This window comes from Hypanus sabinus, chromosome 2, assembly GCF_030144855.1.
Source record: "Hypanus sabinus isolate sHypSab1 chromosome 2, sHypSab1.hap1, whole genome shotgun sequence".
Taxonomy (NCBI): domain Eukaryota; kingdom Metazoa; phylum Chordata; class Chondrichthyes; order Myliobatiformes; family Dasyatidae; genus Hypanus; species Hypanus sabinus.
In genome coordinates, this window is record NC_082707.1 from 63,388,531 (window position 1) to 63,404,355 (window position 15,825).

Sequence of the window (15,825 nt, forward strand, 5' to 3'; positions counted from 1 at the left end):
CATATTCCTCCATATCCCTACCATCCATGCACCTCTGCAAACTTCTCTTAGATGTTTTATTTCTCTTAGGTTATATTTAATTGCTTTTAGCATCCAAAGTTAAATATTCGTATTAACATCATGCAAGTCTTTTGCACTTTTTGTTCTTTCTTTCCAACCAACGATAAAACTATCTCTAATGATATACAATTTGAACAAGAGGTCAGAGCCCTGAAATGATAACTTTTTTTTTACAGTCAGCTGGTGCTGCCTGAGCTGCAAAGTGCTTCCAGTGTTCTCTGCTCTTATACAAATTCGTAGCACGCACAGGGGTTTAATTCTGAAGGAGACTGACATTTGGTTCAGAAGCTGAATTTTGGTAAGTGACGGGTAATCATGCTCTGCAAGGGTGTTGGTAGAATGAGAATAGAATCAATTTAAAGAAATCTTTGATGAAGTTCAGAAATAGATGGTAAATTTTTGCACAGATTATGTAAAAAGGACAGTTCCTTCGTTAAGTCAGCAAAGGCTATTTGCTGTAAAAGTAAATCTGTGACACAGTTTATTTTTATTCCCTAGATCCCAAACTAATTAACGTGGAGTCTATATTTTACTGAACATCATATAAACACTAGACCTTCTAGATTTAACAACAAAGTAAATAAATCTTGCTTCTCTGTACGTTGTTTTATGTTGATGAAACAGATTTTGTTTTTCATAGGACTTTTAATTTCTTGTTTGCAATTATCAGCAATCAACAATCTTGGTCATGATAATGAAAACTTTCAATTTTATTGAAATAGCTCTAAGCTGAATATTTAAGATCGGACTTAAGATGCTGTTTTCTCATCTTGGTTTTGGCTGCCTACTGCACAGTTGTGCTGAGAGATGTCCAGTAATTAGGCTAAACAATGTTAAGTTTCCACTGCATCCACAATATCAAAAATCATTTATTATAACTTGCTAAGGAATCTATGCCTATTCTTTTTTACTTCAGTGGATTTCTAGTCTTCAATCCTTTGTTAATCATTTGTTTCTAAATATTACGGAACTATTCTTCTTGCACTGGGGAGTTTCTCAGCAAGTTGTTACTGGAATAGCAAATAATTCTGATAATTTAAATATGGAAGTTAGTATTTTGGTACAAAACTATAAGTTGCTGCATTATTAGTTATTGTTATTTTATATGTAAATAAAAATTGGAAATTATATATATATTGAACTATACATAAAAATTGACAATACTATTGCAGCTCTTAAAGCTGCTTGCTTTCTTGTGTTACATTTTAAGAAATAAAAAGAAAGCAACATTTTAAATTTCAATTCCTTTGCAAGGTAGGTTATGAACTACTTATAATTAGTCTCTCTTCTGTACTAGAATCCACACTAAAAATATCTATCTTTAAGGGGAGTTAATTTAATTCCACAACATCTCAATCAGTCAAATGGAAAAATTTATTTCATCTAATGGTACATAAATATAATGGTGCTAAGGTTATAGGTTAGACAAACTTTTTTTACTGTGACCTAAGACTTTTCAATCAAATGAAATCAAACAATCTGCTTAGGGTGTTAGCTGTATTGATATTTTTAAAGATAATCTTGAATATCTTTAATGGGTTAAATAAGAATAAGCTGTTTTTGGTGACAAATGTATTATTAAATAGAAAACCATTAACAAGTTGATTGCGAAGGAGGAAAGCGAACATGACTTTTGAAATCTGAGTTGCGCTGATGTGGATAGCTTCACTTGTATGGGGGTGGGTGCAGGGGAAGATTCTCTAGTAGCTTTCAAAAAGGAATTGGTAAGTGTTGAAGGATTGTTTTTATAGGTCTATGGTGATAGGGACAGCCTGTGGGATAACTAAATGGCCCTTTCAAAGGTGGTGGATAAATCCACTTTCAGTGCAGCATCATTACATAATGCTGTAATTCTACAGGTTTTTCATAATAAACTTACTCAACTTGAGCTGACAGAATGATGTGTAAATGAAACTGTTATGTTGCCCTTGATCTTGAAGAAGAAATGACAGTGAAACTAAGGGTATTTGCCATCAATCCTTTGTTAATCTAGTAGCAATCTTGGGATATCAGAAGTATTACAGCGATTCACAGGGGCACCCTATAATCACTACCGCAATGTAGGCAGGGATCAATTATAAATGCTGTTCTTGACAGTGAATACAATATTACCAGGCAGACGTGGACAGATATAGAATTCCTGAAGTTCTTTTCAACAACTGGTCATGATTGATGTTGAAATGATGAAAGAGAGTTGCTGCACAAATAATTTGTTACTCCCAGAACAATTATACCTGACATTTTGGACCAGGTCTCCAGTGACACAAGTAATGTGTCTATTTTAATGCAAGAAGTATTATGAACAAAGCGGATGAGCTTAGAGTGTGGATCAGCACTTGGAGCTATGATGTTGTGGCCATTACAGAGTCTTGGATGGTGCAGGGACAGGAATAGCTACTTAAGGTGCCAGGCTTTAGATGTTTCAAATGGGACAGGGAGGGAGGCAGAAGAGGTTGGGGTGTGGCACTGTTGATCAGAGATCGTGTCACAGCTGCAGAAAAGAAGCAAGTCATGGAGAGGTTGTCTACAGTATCTCTGTGGGTGGAAGTTAGGAATAGAAAGGGGTCAATAAATCTACTGGGTGTTTTTTATAGACCACCCAATAGTAACAGGGACATTGAGGAAAGGATAGGAAGACAGATTCTGGAAAGGTGTAATAATAACAGGGTTGTTGTGGTGGGAGATTTTAATTTCCCAAATATAGATTGGCATCTCCCTAGAGTGATGGGTTTAGGTGGGGTGGAGTTTGTTAGGTGTGTTCAGGAATGTTTTTTGAAACAATATGTAGATAAGTGTACAAGAGGAGAGGCTGTACTTGATCTGATATTGGGAAATGAACCTGGTCAAATGTCAGGTCTCTCAGTGGGAGAGCATTTTGCAGATAGCGATCATAATTCTATCCCCTTTACCATAGCATTGGAGAGGGATAGGAACAGACAGGTTAGGGAAATGTTTAATTGGAGTAAGGGGAAATATGTGGCTAACAGGCAGGAACTTGGAAGCATAAATTGGAAACAGATGTTCTCAGGGAAACGTGCGGAAGTAATGTGGCAAACGTTGAGGGGATATTTGCATGGGGTTCTGCATAGGTATGTTCCAATGAGACATGGTAAGGATAGTAGGGTATAAGATCTGTGGTGTACAAAAGTTGTTGTAAATCTAGTCAAGAAGAAAAGAAGAGCTTACGAAAGGTTCAAAAAATTCTAGGGAATGATAGAGATCTATAAGGCTAGCAGGAAAGAGTTTAGGAATGAAATTAGGAGAGCCAGAAGGGGCCATGAGAAGGCCTTGGCAGACAGGATTAAGGAAAACCCCAAGGCATTTTGCAAGTATGTGAAGAGCAAGAGGATAAAACGTGTGAGAAAAGGACCAATCAAGTGTGATAGTGGAAAAGTGTGTATGGAACCGGAGGAGATAGCTGAGGTACTTAATTAATACTTTGCTTCAGTATTCACTACGGAAAAGGATCTTGATGATTGTAGGATGACTTGCAGCAGACTGAAAAGCTTGAGCATGTAGATATTAAGGAATAGGATGTGCTGGAGCTTTTGGAAAGCATCAAGTTGGATAAGTCATCGGAACCGGACGGGATGCACCCCAGGCTACTGTGGGAAGCAATGGAGGAGTTTGCTGAGCCTCTGGTGATGATCTTTGTATAATCAATGAGGACAGGAGAGGTTCTGGAGGATTGGAAGGTTGTGGATGTTGTTCCCTTATTCAAGAAAGGGAGCAGAGATAGCCCAGGAAATTATAGACCAGTGAGTCTCACTTCAGTGGTTGGTAAGCTGATGGAGAAGATCCTGAGTGGCAGGATTTATGAACATTTGGAGAGGCATAATATGATTAGGGATAGTCAACACAGCTTTGTCAAAGGCAGATTGTGCCTTACAAGCCTGATTGAAGTTTTTGAGGATGTGACTAAACATATTGATGAAGGAAGAGCAGTAGATGTAGTGCATATGGACTTCAGCAAGGCATTTGACAAGATACCCCATGCAAGGCTTATTGAGAAAGTAAGGAGGCATGGAGTCCAAGGGTACATTGCTTTGTGGATCCAGAATTGGCTTGCCTACAGAAGGCAAAGAGTGGTTGTAGATGGATCATATTCTGCATGGAGGTCAGTAACTAGTGATGTGCCTCAGGGATCTGTTCTGGGACCACTACTCTTTGTGATTTTTATAAATGACGTGGATGAGGAAGTTAGTATATGGGTTAGTATATCTGATGACACAAAGGTTTTAGATGTTGTGGATAGTGTGGATGGCTGTCAGAAGTTACAGTGGGACATTAATAAGATGCAAAACTGGGCTGAGAAGTGGCAGATGGAGTTCAACCCAGATAAGCGTGAAGTGGTTCATTTTGGTAGGTCAAATATGATGGCAGAATATAGCATTAATCGTAAGACTCTTGGCAGTGTGGAAGATCGGAGAGATCTTGGGGTCCGAGTCCATAGGACACTCAAAGCTGCTACACAGGTTGACTTTGTGGTTAAGAAGACATGCAGTGCAGTAGCCTCCATCAATCATGGGATTGAGTTTAAAAGCTGAGAGGTAATGTTGCTGCTATATAGGACCTTGTTCAGACCCCACTTGAAGTACTGTGCTCAGTTCTGGTCACCTCACTACAGGAACGATGTGGAAACCATAAAAAGGGTGCAGAGGAGATTTACGAGGATGTTGCCTGGATTGGGGAGCATGCCTTATGAGAATAGGTTGAGTGAACTCAGCCTTTTCTCCTTGGAGCGACGGAGGATGAAAGGTGACCTGATAGAGGTGTATAAGATAATGAGAGGCATTGATTGTGTGGATAGTCAGAGGCTTTTCCCCAGGACTGAAATGGCTAGCATGAGAGGGCATAGTTTTAATGTCCTTGAAGTAGGTACAGAGGAGATGTCAGAGGTAATTTTTTTACGCAGAGGGTGGTGAGTGCATGGAATGGGGTGGCGGTGGTGGAGGTGGATACGAGAGGGTCTTTTACGAGACTCCTGGATGGGTATATGGAGCTTAGAAATATAGAGGGCTATGGGTAAGCGTAGGTAGTTCTAAAATAAGGACATGTTTGGCACTGCTTTGTGTGAACTGCAGGGCCTGTATTGTGCGGTAGGGTTGCTATGTTTCTAATGTTGCCCCACTGTCCTTCTGGATGCAGTTAGTTGGCAACCCCAGAGTTAGTCGACTGCCCCATTTTTGCACCTGCATGACACATTGTTGTCAAAAGCCAGGCTTCCAGAAAACAATCCTCTTGGCATTTTGTCCAGGTTTTCACTGGAAAATTTGTTTAAAAAATATATTTGTAGCTTTTAATCAAGGTCAGTACTGAGTGTTCACAAATTTCTGGACATTATTTCAAACTGGGCATAACAATTTTTAGGACACACCAGACTGCTGAGACCTGGAGCTAAAGTACAAACTGCTAGGGGAAGTTAACAGGTCAAGTTGCATCTGCAGAGACAAAGAGATATTCTCGACTATAATGGGCTAGGTTGATCAGACCCAAACTATTCATGTGTCCAGGAGATGTAACTTAAACCTAATTTATTATCATAAAGATGGAAAGCACAAATAATCCACATAAAACACTGCGCAGTAAGTCACAAAGGTTTCAGGGCTCATGATTCTTAATCACCACTTGATTATTCCTTTTGTTGGAGGAACTCTGTATTCTAACTCACCAATGAAACCACCCTGGGTCCTAGGCACCAACAGTGATTCCCAGCCTAGGCAAAGTCCAAGGAATTGAGAGAATATGAATATGACTTCCACAGGCTTAGAGAGACAAAGACAGGCAAATGGTTTGATTTTTTAGTTCTCATGCCATTAACTTAGCTTGGTTTCTTTCATTCAAACAATTCCTGTTCATTAACACTGTTCAGCATACCCTTATAAATCAATTAGACACTTCAATTGTCTCTCCTTAACCATCATTCCACCAATGTTTTGGACATAACATTCCTTTAGCTATAAGAGAACACTTGTATTACATATAAGTGATAAGCCCGGATCCAAAAAATAATCTATCAAGCTAATTTGACAGACACTAAGAAAGAATCCATCAACCTAGCTCTCAAAGTGACTAACAGACATCCTCGTGTTAATGGTCCCCGAGTCTAAGATAGAATCCATCTGCTATCAGCAAATATTATACATTAACAAACCCGCAGTATTTACCTTGTACAGACATGCTACATTCTGTGAGCTCACAAAGAGTTAAATTGTCACTTTGAACTATGCAGAATTTCATCCAATATTTTACATAGTTTAATACAACACATCGACCCAAAATATTGAATACACCCCTGGGATGGAGATTCTTGAGGCCAAAATAGCAACCATCTCTGCCTCCACAGATGCCTGCCTATTCTGCTGAGTTCCTTCAGCAGTTTATTTCAGCTCACAATCTTCCATAATGGCTAAAAGAAAGCAATGGATAACCTTTAAGTAGTCAGTGAGTATTGAAGAAAGTGACTTCTGATGCAGTTTCTTTTTCCCGAACTTGAAAGAACCCAGCCTCTTCACATAGCTACATGCAATGCTTCTCTTTATTAAGTAATGCTTTGCTATGACTGCATACTAACAAAGTGGTGCAAATACTTAACATTTAGGGAAGAGACAAAATAACAGAAAACTCTGGAAACAATAAGCAGGTCAGACAGTATTTTTGGATTGAAAGGCCTCTTTCTACAAACGCTGGCCGATCTGCTGAATGTTTCCAGAATTTTCTGTTTTATTTTGGGATTTCCAACATCTGTAGTTGGTTGATTTTTTTCAGTTTAGTATAGAGCATCTTGTTTAGATTAGAACTGTACTGTTCCGGAGGACTGAAATCCTAGGAAAACTGGCAAATTGGATTCAAAAATGACATGGGAATAGGAGGTAAAATGTGATAGTAGAGAGATGTTCCTATGATTTGAAAACTGTAGCTGGTGGATTGGTACAGGGATTGGTGCTGGTACTTGTATTTATGTATTAATATAAATATATGGCAAAAGATCACAGATGACTCAAATATTTGTGGTTTTTACGATAAAGAGATGAATAATCTTATGTCACAGGATCATATTAATTAGCAGTAGAATGGCAGTGCAATGAAATGCAACACAATACATTTTAAAGGACCGATAAGAGTAAGATATATATGTATAAGTGGGAACCCCCCCCCCCAGGGAATATTGTGGACCTTAGTATGTAGATCTAAATGTTACTGAAGGTAGCAGCACAGGTAGATAAGATAGCAAAGAGAGCATTCCAGATATATGTTTTTATTAACTAAATAGCAAAATATAAGAACAGGAAGATTATGATGCACATTTATAAAATATTAGTCAGGTCACATTGTGCACAGCTTTGGTTGCCACACTGATAGGGAAGATGGAATTGCACTGTGGAGAGTTCTAAAGGAGACTTGTCAGGATGTTGACTGGCACAGTGAGTTCAGTTTGTGGGATTTGGTTTTTCGTGGAGCAGAGAAGGCTGAGGAGGGTCTGACTGTAATGCCAAATTATGAAAGGCAGAGATAGGAAAGAAAGTTGAAAAAACAATGTCTAATACAAAAGGGTTGCACATTTCTTTCGAAATGTATCAGAGATAAAATGATCATGACAAATGTAAAATAATCCAATAATATAAATTTATTTAATACTTATAAATTATCAGAAAAAACATTTTAAAATTTGAATCTCCTTTCTATGTAGGCAGACGTGGAATTGCTTAATATATTATAACAATTATTCCTCAAAAATATAAATAATAAATAAATATTTAAATAAATAAATTGCTCCAAGTGGAGCATTACAGTAAATATCTGATATAAATAGTACAAAAAAAAGTTAAGGGAACACGATGGTTCCACTGGATGGAAAATATATTTTTTTTTTGCAGCTACTCTTCAGTATGATGCAGATAGTTCATCACTCTGTTGATTGTGATAGTACGCAATTTGAAGGCCTGTAGGATTTTGCACAAAGCCATCCTCTGGGGAAAATCAATGACATCTTTCTCTTCTTCATCTGTTGTTGAACCACCTTCAAGATAAACATCTTCGTAGGTGGAATCAGAATTTAGAGCCTATGGAAAAAAATACTACAATTGGGAAACTGATTTTGTGTCATAAATCGTTAATTGATCAAGAGTAGATCAGTACATTTAAGTAAACTGAAAGTAAATCTGAAAAGAAAATTAGCTGAGTGTTTTGCAAAAATCAAATAGTCAGAAAACAACAAAATTCAAGTTGTACTGTACATAATAATACATTAATATTTATATCTTTAATTAAACTGAACTTTCCAAAACCCAATGATTGGCAAATTCAGGTGTATTAGGAAATTAATTGACTAAACACATATAAAATAAAATAGAAAGTAGATACATGATTAAAGAGGAGAATGAGATTGGACAGAAGTCTGAAGAGATATGAACTGCAATGGATCAAAGGAATGAAGCAAACAATATTTTAGAAGTTACCGGTATATGAACTCCACATATGAAAAACTTTCAAACTTTACTGATTAAAAAAAATTCTGAACACAAGAGATTCTACAACCACTGGAAATACAAAGCGACACACACAAACTGCAGGAGGAACTGCAGGTCAGTTAGTATGAATGAAATTCATGCTACGGAAATTAATAAAAAGTCGCCATTTCAGGCCATGATCCTTCCTCAGGACAATCCTAGAAACACCTATATGTAATAGCATCTGTGGAAAGAAAAACAGAGTTGGTGTTTCAAGTAAAAGATCCTTTATCTGAACAGATTTTCTCTCTTTTCCAGTTCAAACAAATGGTATTTGGCCTGAAATGCTAATTCTGTTGCTCTTTCCACAGATGTTGCTTGACCTACTGAATGTTTTCAGTGTTTCGTTTTTGTTTCAGATTTCTAGAACCTGCAGATTTTTTATAAACTTTCATAATCTTTCCTGAATCCTGCCAAACTCATGCATCTAAATTAGCGTAATTGTTTTAATTTGGCATGTCCTTGTATATACAATGGAACTATAGCATTCTTCTGCTTGGCTAAATTTATCAGTCTTTGGAAGTTCATGCAGCCTCCCTGGACAGATGCTGACATCAGTAAATGCACAGACAAATGCAAAACAAGGAAAGGTAATAGCAGTAATAGTTCGTGCATATCGAACTTCGTAGGAAAGTAAATTTTTGTGTGTACAAGCTTGTGCAGTTTGAATCTTGTTATTATTTAGCTCTGTGACACCTTGTGCTCATGCTCATACACATGCAAGGGTTGTAAAATTACTTATAGAGTGGTGACTGAAATTATTCCAGAAAGCAGAACCTTAGATGGCTGATGGAAAGCCCAACAATTTTATTGAGAAGCACATGAAAGATTGAATCGAAAGGGATGGTAGATCGCGGGGAAGAAGATACGGATCTGGCAGAGGTTACAGATGTTGCAAGGAGTGAATTTGATGAGGGATCATCAAATATAATTTAAGGTTTATATTTAAAAAAATTGGCAAGCTAAATAATGCAGTTCAGTAAAATGGGGAAACTAATTTAGTTTCAGAACACAATATGGACTGTATGATACAGTCTAAGTTGACGTTTAAGGGAAATGGAGAATGCAAATCTGCTCAATATATGACTGAATGCATTAGATAAAATATAAGAAAAGGCATAAATTAGACATACAGTAGAGAGAAAGCTGCTACAGCTCATGTTATTGGGAGAGAACAGAAGCTAAATCAGAGTTAAACAGAACACAGGGCTTGCAAATGGTTTCTCAAACTGAAATGTAGCAGATATCAGAAATCCTCCTTCATCTGAGGCCCACCTGATCTCAACTCTTCAAATACAGACAGAACATTTAGAACTCCCATCATCCCCAGATTTAAAACAAAAATTCTTGTTTCTCTAATAACCATTCAGCCAATTATTTTAAGTCTATGCTCCCTGATTCTTCTCAATGAAATAGATCCTTTCTATTTATTCCTTCCAGGTCCCTCATAATTTTATACATCTCAATGGTCTCTCCTTGGCCTCCACTTTCCCAACAAAATCAAGTCCGAATAATGTAATTTTTCCTTATAACCAATATTTTCTAGATGTGGCATAGTTTCTATAAATCATCTCAATGTCTCTTATAGAGCAATCATTTTTTCTGTAATGTGGTTGCCAATACTCTATGCATAATGCTTAAGGTGTAGCTTAACTTGTCATGAGCCTTTGAGGAGTGCACCTGTATTTGTTAATTGGTGTCTTATCCAGAGTCATCAAATCCTGTGCTTTCTGTTTAATCTTTTCAGGATTATTTTGACTGGCATGGGTTTCCCACGTACAGTGATTATTTAAAGTGGAATCCTGATTAGCGCTTATTGCAGGGTCCTTGTTTGAGAATGATACATCTCATGGTGTCACTTAGTCCAGCCACCAATGTTCTGCTGGAATTCCTATGAATGAACTCTTGTTTCTGTTTCTATGTGGGAGTCTGTCATTCCTCTGTACCTGGGTTCACTCATCTGTCAGCATACACTGTGACATAACAAGTATTGACTAAAGTTCCAGTAGTCTGATATTGTATTTAATGCCCTGATTAAAAGTGGACCATATAGCTTTTTAACCATATTAATGGTATGATGTATTATCCTTAATGATTAATGCAGAAAAACTCCAGGGTTTCTTTGTTTTCAACATTCAATATTCTTACACTTATTTATATTCATTTTTTCTATGGTACTTTCTCATTACCTTGTACTTTTCTGGATTAAATTCCCTTTCCTCTGCATAATTGATCAAACCATGAAAGTCCCACTGCAATCAAAAGCTTTCCTCCTCATTGTCAACCACAGCCAATTTTGTACAATTAGCAAAATTTGATCCTGTTTTCCACCTCTCAAGCTTAATCATTGGAATATGTTGGAGAACACTGAGGACTATGTATTCCAACTGATGACAGATTTTCAGGCACATAAATTACCCTTTACTTTCTACCAACAATTAATTTTATTTTTCAATTTAACTCCCTTTTTTGACTTTTTGAACTAGTCAGCCATGTGGAACCATATCAAAAACTAAACACTATGTAGATGACACTGAATGCACAACCCTACTGACCTAGATATTATCTACTGTCAGATAATATCTTCCTATAAAATCACATTAGTACATATTTCCATTGTAAATTAAGATTTATACTATTTCTTAGAATGGGCTCTAATAATTTTCCTCACTATTCAGCTGTCTTATTTATCCCTTTCTCTCTGTTTGAACAACGTTAAATGTTAGTGTACAATGTTAGCAACCAATATTTTCCAACCATTTGGAACTTCTCCTGTAGCTGAGGAGTTCTAGAAAATTGCGGTCAGAACCTCAGCAATAGGTGAGGTCATGCTTTTAACAATCCAGGGCAAAAATAACTCATATGGACCCAGTGATAATTTCTACTTTCAGAGATGCTACACTTCCTACTTTCAACTTTATCATGTCTATCCCATCCAGTATTTTCACTTATTATCATCCCATCCAGTATTTTAGTGAAGGTACAAACTTTGTGATGGATGAAGATGTTGGTCATAATTTAGGTAGAAGATTGTACAACCATTAAATGACTAGATTCCTAACAATGGTTGGTAGGAGTGAGGGTAGGATAGGTTGTTGTGAGGAGATATGATGCCTAGATGGAGCTGGTGTCAAGACTGTATGCGTGGAGGCCATTCATTGAATATGACAACAAAGAAATGAGAAAACGTGGACAATAGTAATTCCTAAAGCAATTCTGTACAGGATTGTTTGGGATGGAAATAGCAAGCGATGAGCCAACAATAATTCATTGAGTCAAAGCAGAGAAAAAAGTAGAACAATACTATGTTGGAGAAGCTTATTACGAGAGAGAATGCACAATGACAAGTAGAACACGCGGGGAAGTGGGAGTGACGGGCGCATACTTTTGAAGGCTTCGGTTCTTTTATCTTGCAGGGGGAAGCTGGAGAAGTGGTCTTTAGATGCTGAGGATTTGATTTTCCTGTTAAGATTGGAAAGACAGACTGGCGAAAGCAAAGGGATTGTTTACCGCGTCTTTTAGATTGACAACCGGGTGGCGTAGCAAAAGTGGGCAGGACTCAGTAGTGACCGGCTGTGCCTTGAAACGTACTAATGTCTCGCAACACACTTTCATTTTAGCTTCATTCGAAAATGGAACTCTCTCAGTACTTTAAGAAATCTACTAAACGAAAGACTTGATTTTTTTTTGGCATGTTGACGACTTTCCAATATTTGCAGGGATTTTCTTGGAGGTTCGGAGTTCATACAATTCTTGTAAAGAAATAAATATGTGGATTTTTAAGTTTACCTTTAAGAGTGTGGATATCTTCTTGCACACGTTATTGGTGACATGGGTGAAGTTCTGTAGTTTAGCCTGGTAAATCTGCAGGTCCGCGGAGATGTTTTGATAGCACTGTGGGTAAAAAAGTACTCGGCATTACGTTGGATGCAATTGAAATCAGCGACTGAGATGAAAGTTAAAACTTGCATTCCTATACCTGGCTGGATCGGAGGCAGTTCAGGCGATTCGCACTTCTCTCGCATCTGCTGGACTCCTGCAGATTTACAGAGTACAACATAAGCTTGGGGTGGTTTGGCCATATAAACGATCTCGTGGCCAGATTATGCGGTACTCGCTCACCTGCTTTGGAGCACAAGCCAAGAGAGTGCTGGTATGATTCGCTGTGATATCTTCTAGCACAATCTCAGTGTCGCTGCAGTTGAACCCTTCAGTCACATCGGGCTGGTAAAGGACAACAGGTTTACATTTCCAAATGTGCAACAAAAGCCACCGAGCAGAAAATTACGCAACTTTCCCCCGTGATTGAAGTTAACGACCCACAAATAAAACAAAAGATGAGAGCAGCATACAACTGTCATTTCAGAACGCTGATAAAAGACGAATCACTTGTGACCCAGCCCTGCCTGCGCTTCTCCGCAAAGATTTATGAAAGATGGATTTTCGGCATTTCGCCGGACTCCCAGCTTTAACCGCGCACCGTGGAGTTACGGAGTACTCACGTGCATTAGGCTCTCCTTAACCTCTTTGAGTAACAACTTTGAAATATCCAGGCACTTCTCAACATCTATTTTATGATATTTTTCAATCGGACTTCCAAAGGAGAAGCAGGAAAGCTGAATGTAAACCGTTATCAGGATCGCAGCTTTCTGTACCCTGGGAGTTAAACCTGAAATTAAGAAGAAAACAAAGATCTGTCGTGGTAATTGCCGAATCTGTTTAAGTCAGACCCTTCACACTTTCAACGTTTATTCCTTCAATGCTATCAAGATTTTTTCATGCTAGATACATTTCCAATGATATAAAACATGTTTTCATAATTCGCGCAATATTCAGACTAACCGATGACTTCTAGAAATATCATCATTGTGTCGGCAGGCCAGAGAAAACTTGCGTTAAAGTTCAACTGCACTCTCTGCTTGTGTTCACAGATCCTGCTTTATACTCAGCACCGTCTACACACTTTATAGGCAGTGAGGGGATTTCCCCCCTCCCACCCGTTCCCGTCATTTTCAATATGGATTCGTGGATTGATCATGGAATGTGAAGACAGCAAAAATTCCTTGAAGGTGCTTCATACCTTGTTTACTTTTACCTTTCGTTCTACGCATCGTTTTTCGCTTTCTCTTTATAGTTTTGTCTCTACTGAGCGTCTCTTTGATCTAATTTTGCTATTTATTGCGGTGTCTCTAAGTGACTTGGTGTCATCCTTAATTTCGTTCCATTTTCCTCATCCTATTTCAGGGAAACACAGGAAAACTCCGCAGAGTTTCGTGAAGGAGGCGGGGAGAAGGCAGGGGTGCAGATGTCGGCCGTGTCTCAAATGCCAAGTGGGTCGGAGTTTTCAAAGCCGCACTCCACTGAGTCGTACGCAGGAGAATCTACCACACTTTCTTAGAAAAAGTTCATAAGTGTCTGTTTCTAAGTTTCATTGATATCACAATGAATCTCCCCAAATCAGGTTTCGTGGTAGAGCTGCAACCGCTCACTAATGGGGAAACGGTCCTCAATTCAAGGTTTGCGTTTCCTTTTCATGATTTTCAAAGAAAAATACAGCAAAAGTAGATTCCCCAAACCAACCCGACTGTCAAGAAATCAGTAACTTTACAGAACGCGTTTCTAATACCATATAACAATTACTGCACGGAGACAGGTCATCTTAGCCCTTCTAGTCCGTGCTGAACATTTACTCTCACCTAGTCCCACCGACCTGCACTCAGCCCATAACCGTCCATTCCTTTCCTGTCCATATACCTATCCAATTGTTTTTTTAAAATGACAATATGGAACCTGCCTCTACCACTTCTACTGCAAGCTCCTTCCACACAGCTAACACTCTCTGAGTAAATAAGTTCCCCCTGTTGTTACCCCTCCCTAACTCTCAACTCGTGTTCTCTTGTTTGAATCTCCCCTACTCTCAATGTAAAAAGCCCATCCACATCAACTCTATCTATACCCCTCATAATTTTAAACACCTCTATCAACTCCCCCCTCAACCTTCTACATTCCAAAGAATAAAGACCTAACTTGTTCAATCTTTCTCTGTAACTTAGGTGCTGAAACCCAGGTAAATTCTAGTAAATCTCCTCTCTATTTTGTTGACATCTTTCCTATAATTCGGTGGCCAGAACTGTACACAATACTCCAAATTCGGCCTTACCAATGCCTTGTACAATTTTAACATTACATCACAACTCCTATACTCAATGCTCTGATTTATAAAGGCCAGCATACCAAAAGCTTTCTTCACCACCCTATCCACATGAGATTCCACTTTCAGGGAACGATGCACCATTATTCCTAGATCACTCTGATGCATCATTCCTCAATGCCCTACCATTTACCATGTCAAAATGTCAATTCTAAACTTGTCTATATTTGAATGAATGTAATAGTTTTCGTTCTTAAAATAAATTTGTCTTAAGAATGCTTAAGGATAAATTTGATTTTTGTTTTCTTTGTGATGTGAACATTTATAGTCTGCTGTGTCACAAAACATGCCAGTGATAATAAATCTGATTCCATTTGTTGCCTGTGCATGCCTCGCTTGGTATTCAATAACATTTTGTGTTATTTCAGGATCTTCTAGCCAATCATTCTAATAGGATAGTATTTCAAAATTACCATTGCATTTTCAAATGCACAAGAGATTCTGAAGATGCTGGAAATCTTGAGCAATACACCCTAAATGCTGGAGGAACTCTTTAAGTCAGGCAACATCTATGAATGGGAGTAAACAGTTGGCGTTCATCGGGACTGCAGAAGAGAAGAAGAGGGGAGAAGTCTGAATATAAAAATGGGGAGAGGGGAGGAGTACAACATGGCAGGTGATAACGTGAGACCAGGTGAAGAGGAAGGTGGGTGGGTAGGAGAGGGAGGATGAAGTAGGAGTCTAGGTGGGGATAGGTGAAAGAGACAGAAGGCTGAAGAAGAAAGCTAATAGAAGACAGTGGATGATGGAAGAAAGGGGAGGTGGAGGGCAACCAGAGGAATGTGATGGCCAGGTGAGGAGAAGGGGGAGTGGAGAATGGAAAAAGAAGGAAGGAAGGAGGTGAGAGAAATTACCAGAAGTTAGAGGAATTCATGTTCATGCTGTCAGAAGCCGACAGAATATGAGGTGTTGCTCCTCCAACCTGAGTTTAGCTTCAACCTGGTAGAAGAGGAGGCCATATACAATCATGCCAGAATGGGAATGGGAAATGGAAATTGAATTGAATTGGATAGCTGGTGGGAGCTCCTGCCTTTTGCAATGGAC

General features: G+C 38.4%; 1 protein-coding gene and 1 long non-coding RNA gene across 2 annotated transcripts; one reads left to right on the top strand and one right to left on the bottom strand.

Moving 5' to 3' along the window:
* The first annotated feature begins 242 nt into the window (after positions 1-242).
* On the top strand, positions 243-15,056 carry LOC132404793 (uncharacterized). The gene is made up of 3 exons (XR_009515675.1): positions 243-358; positions 13,502-13,639; positions 13,815-15,056. It is a non-coding gene; the product is annotated as an uncharacterized LOC132404793 (long non-coding RNA).
* On the bottom strand, positions 7,920-13,294 carry il12a (interleukin 12a; the record flags this gene model as incomplete). The annotated part of the gene is made up of 5 exons (XM_059989276.1): positions 7,920-8,123; positions 12,360-12,464; positions 12,550-12,606; positions 12,693-12,794; positions 13,073-13,294. Coding segments are annotated over 5 exons (672 nt in total), but the record flags the coding sequence as incomplete, so codon positions are not given.
* Positions 15,057-15,825: the final 769 nt, after the last annotated feature.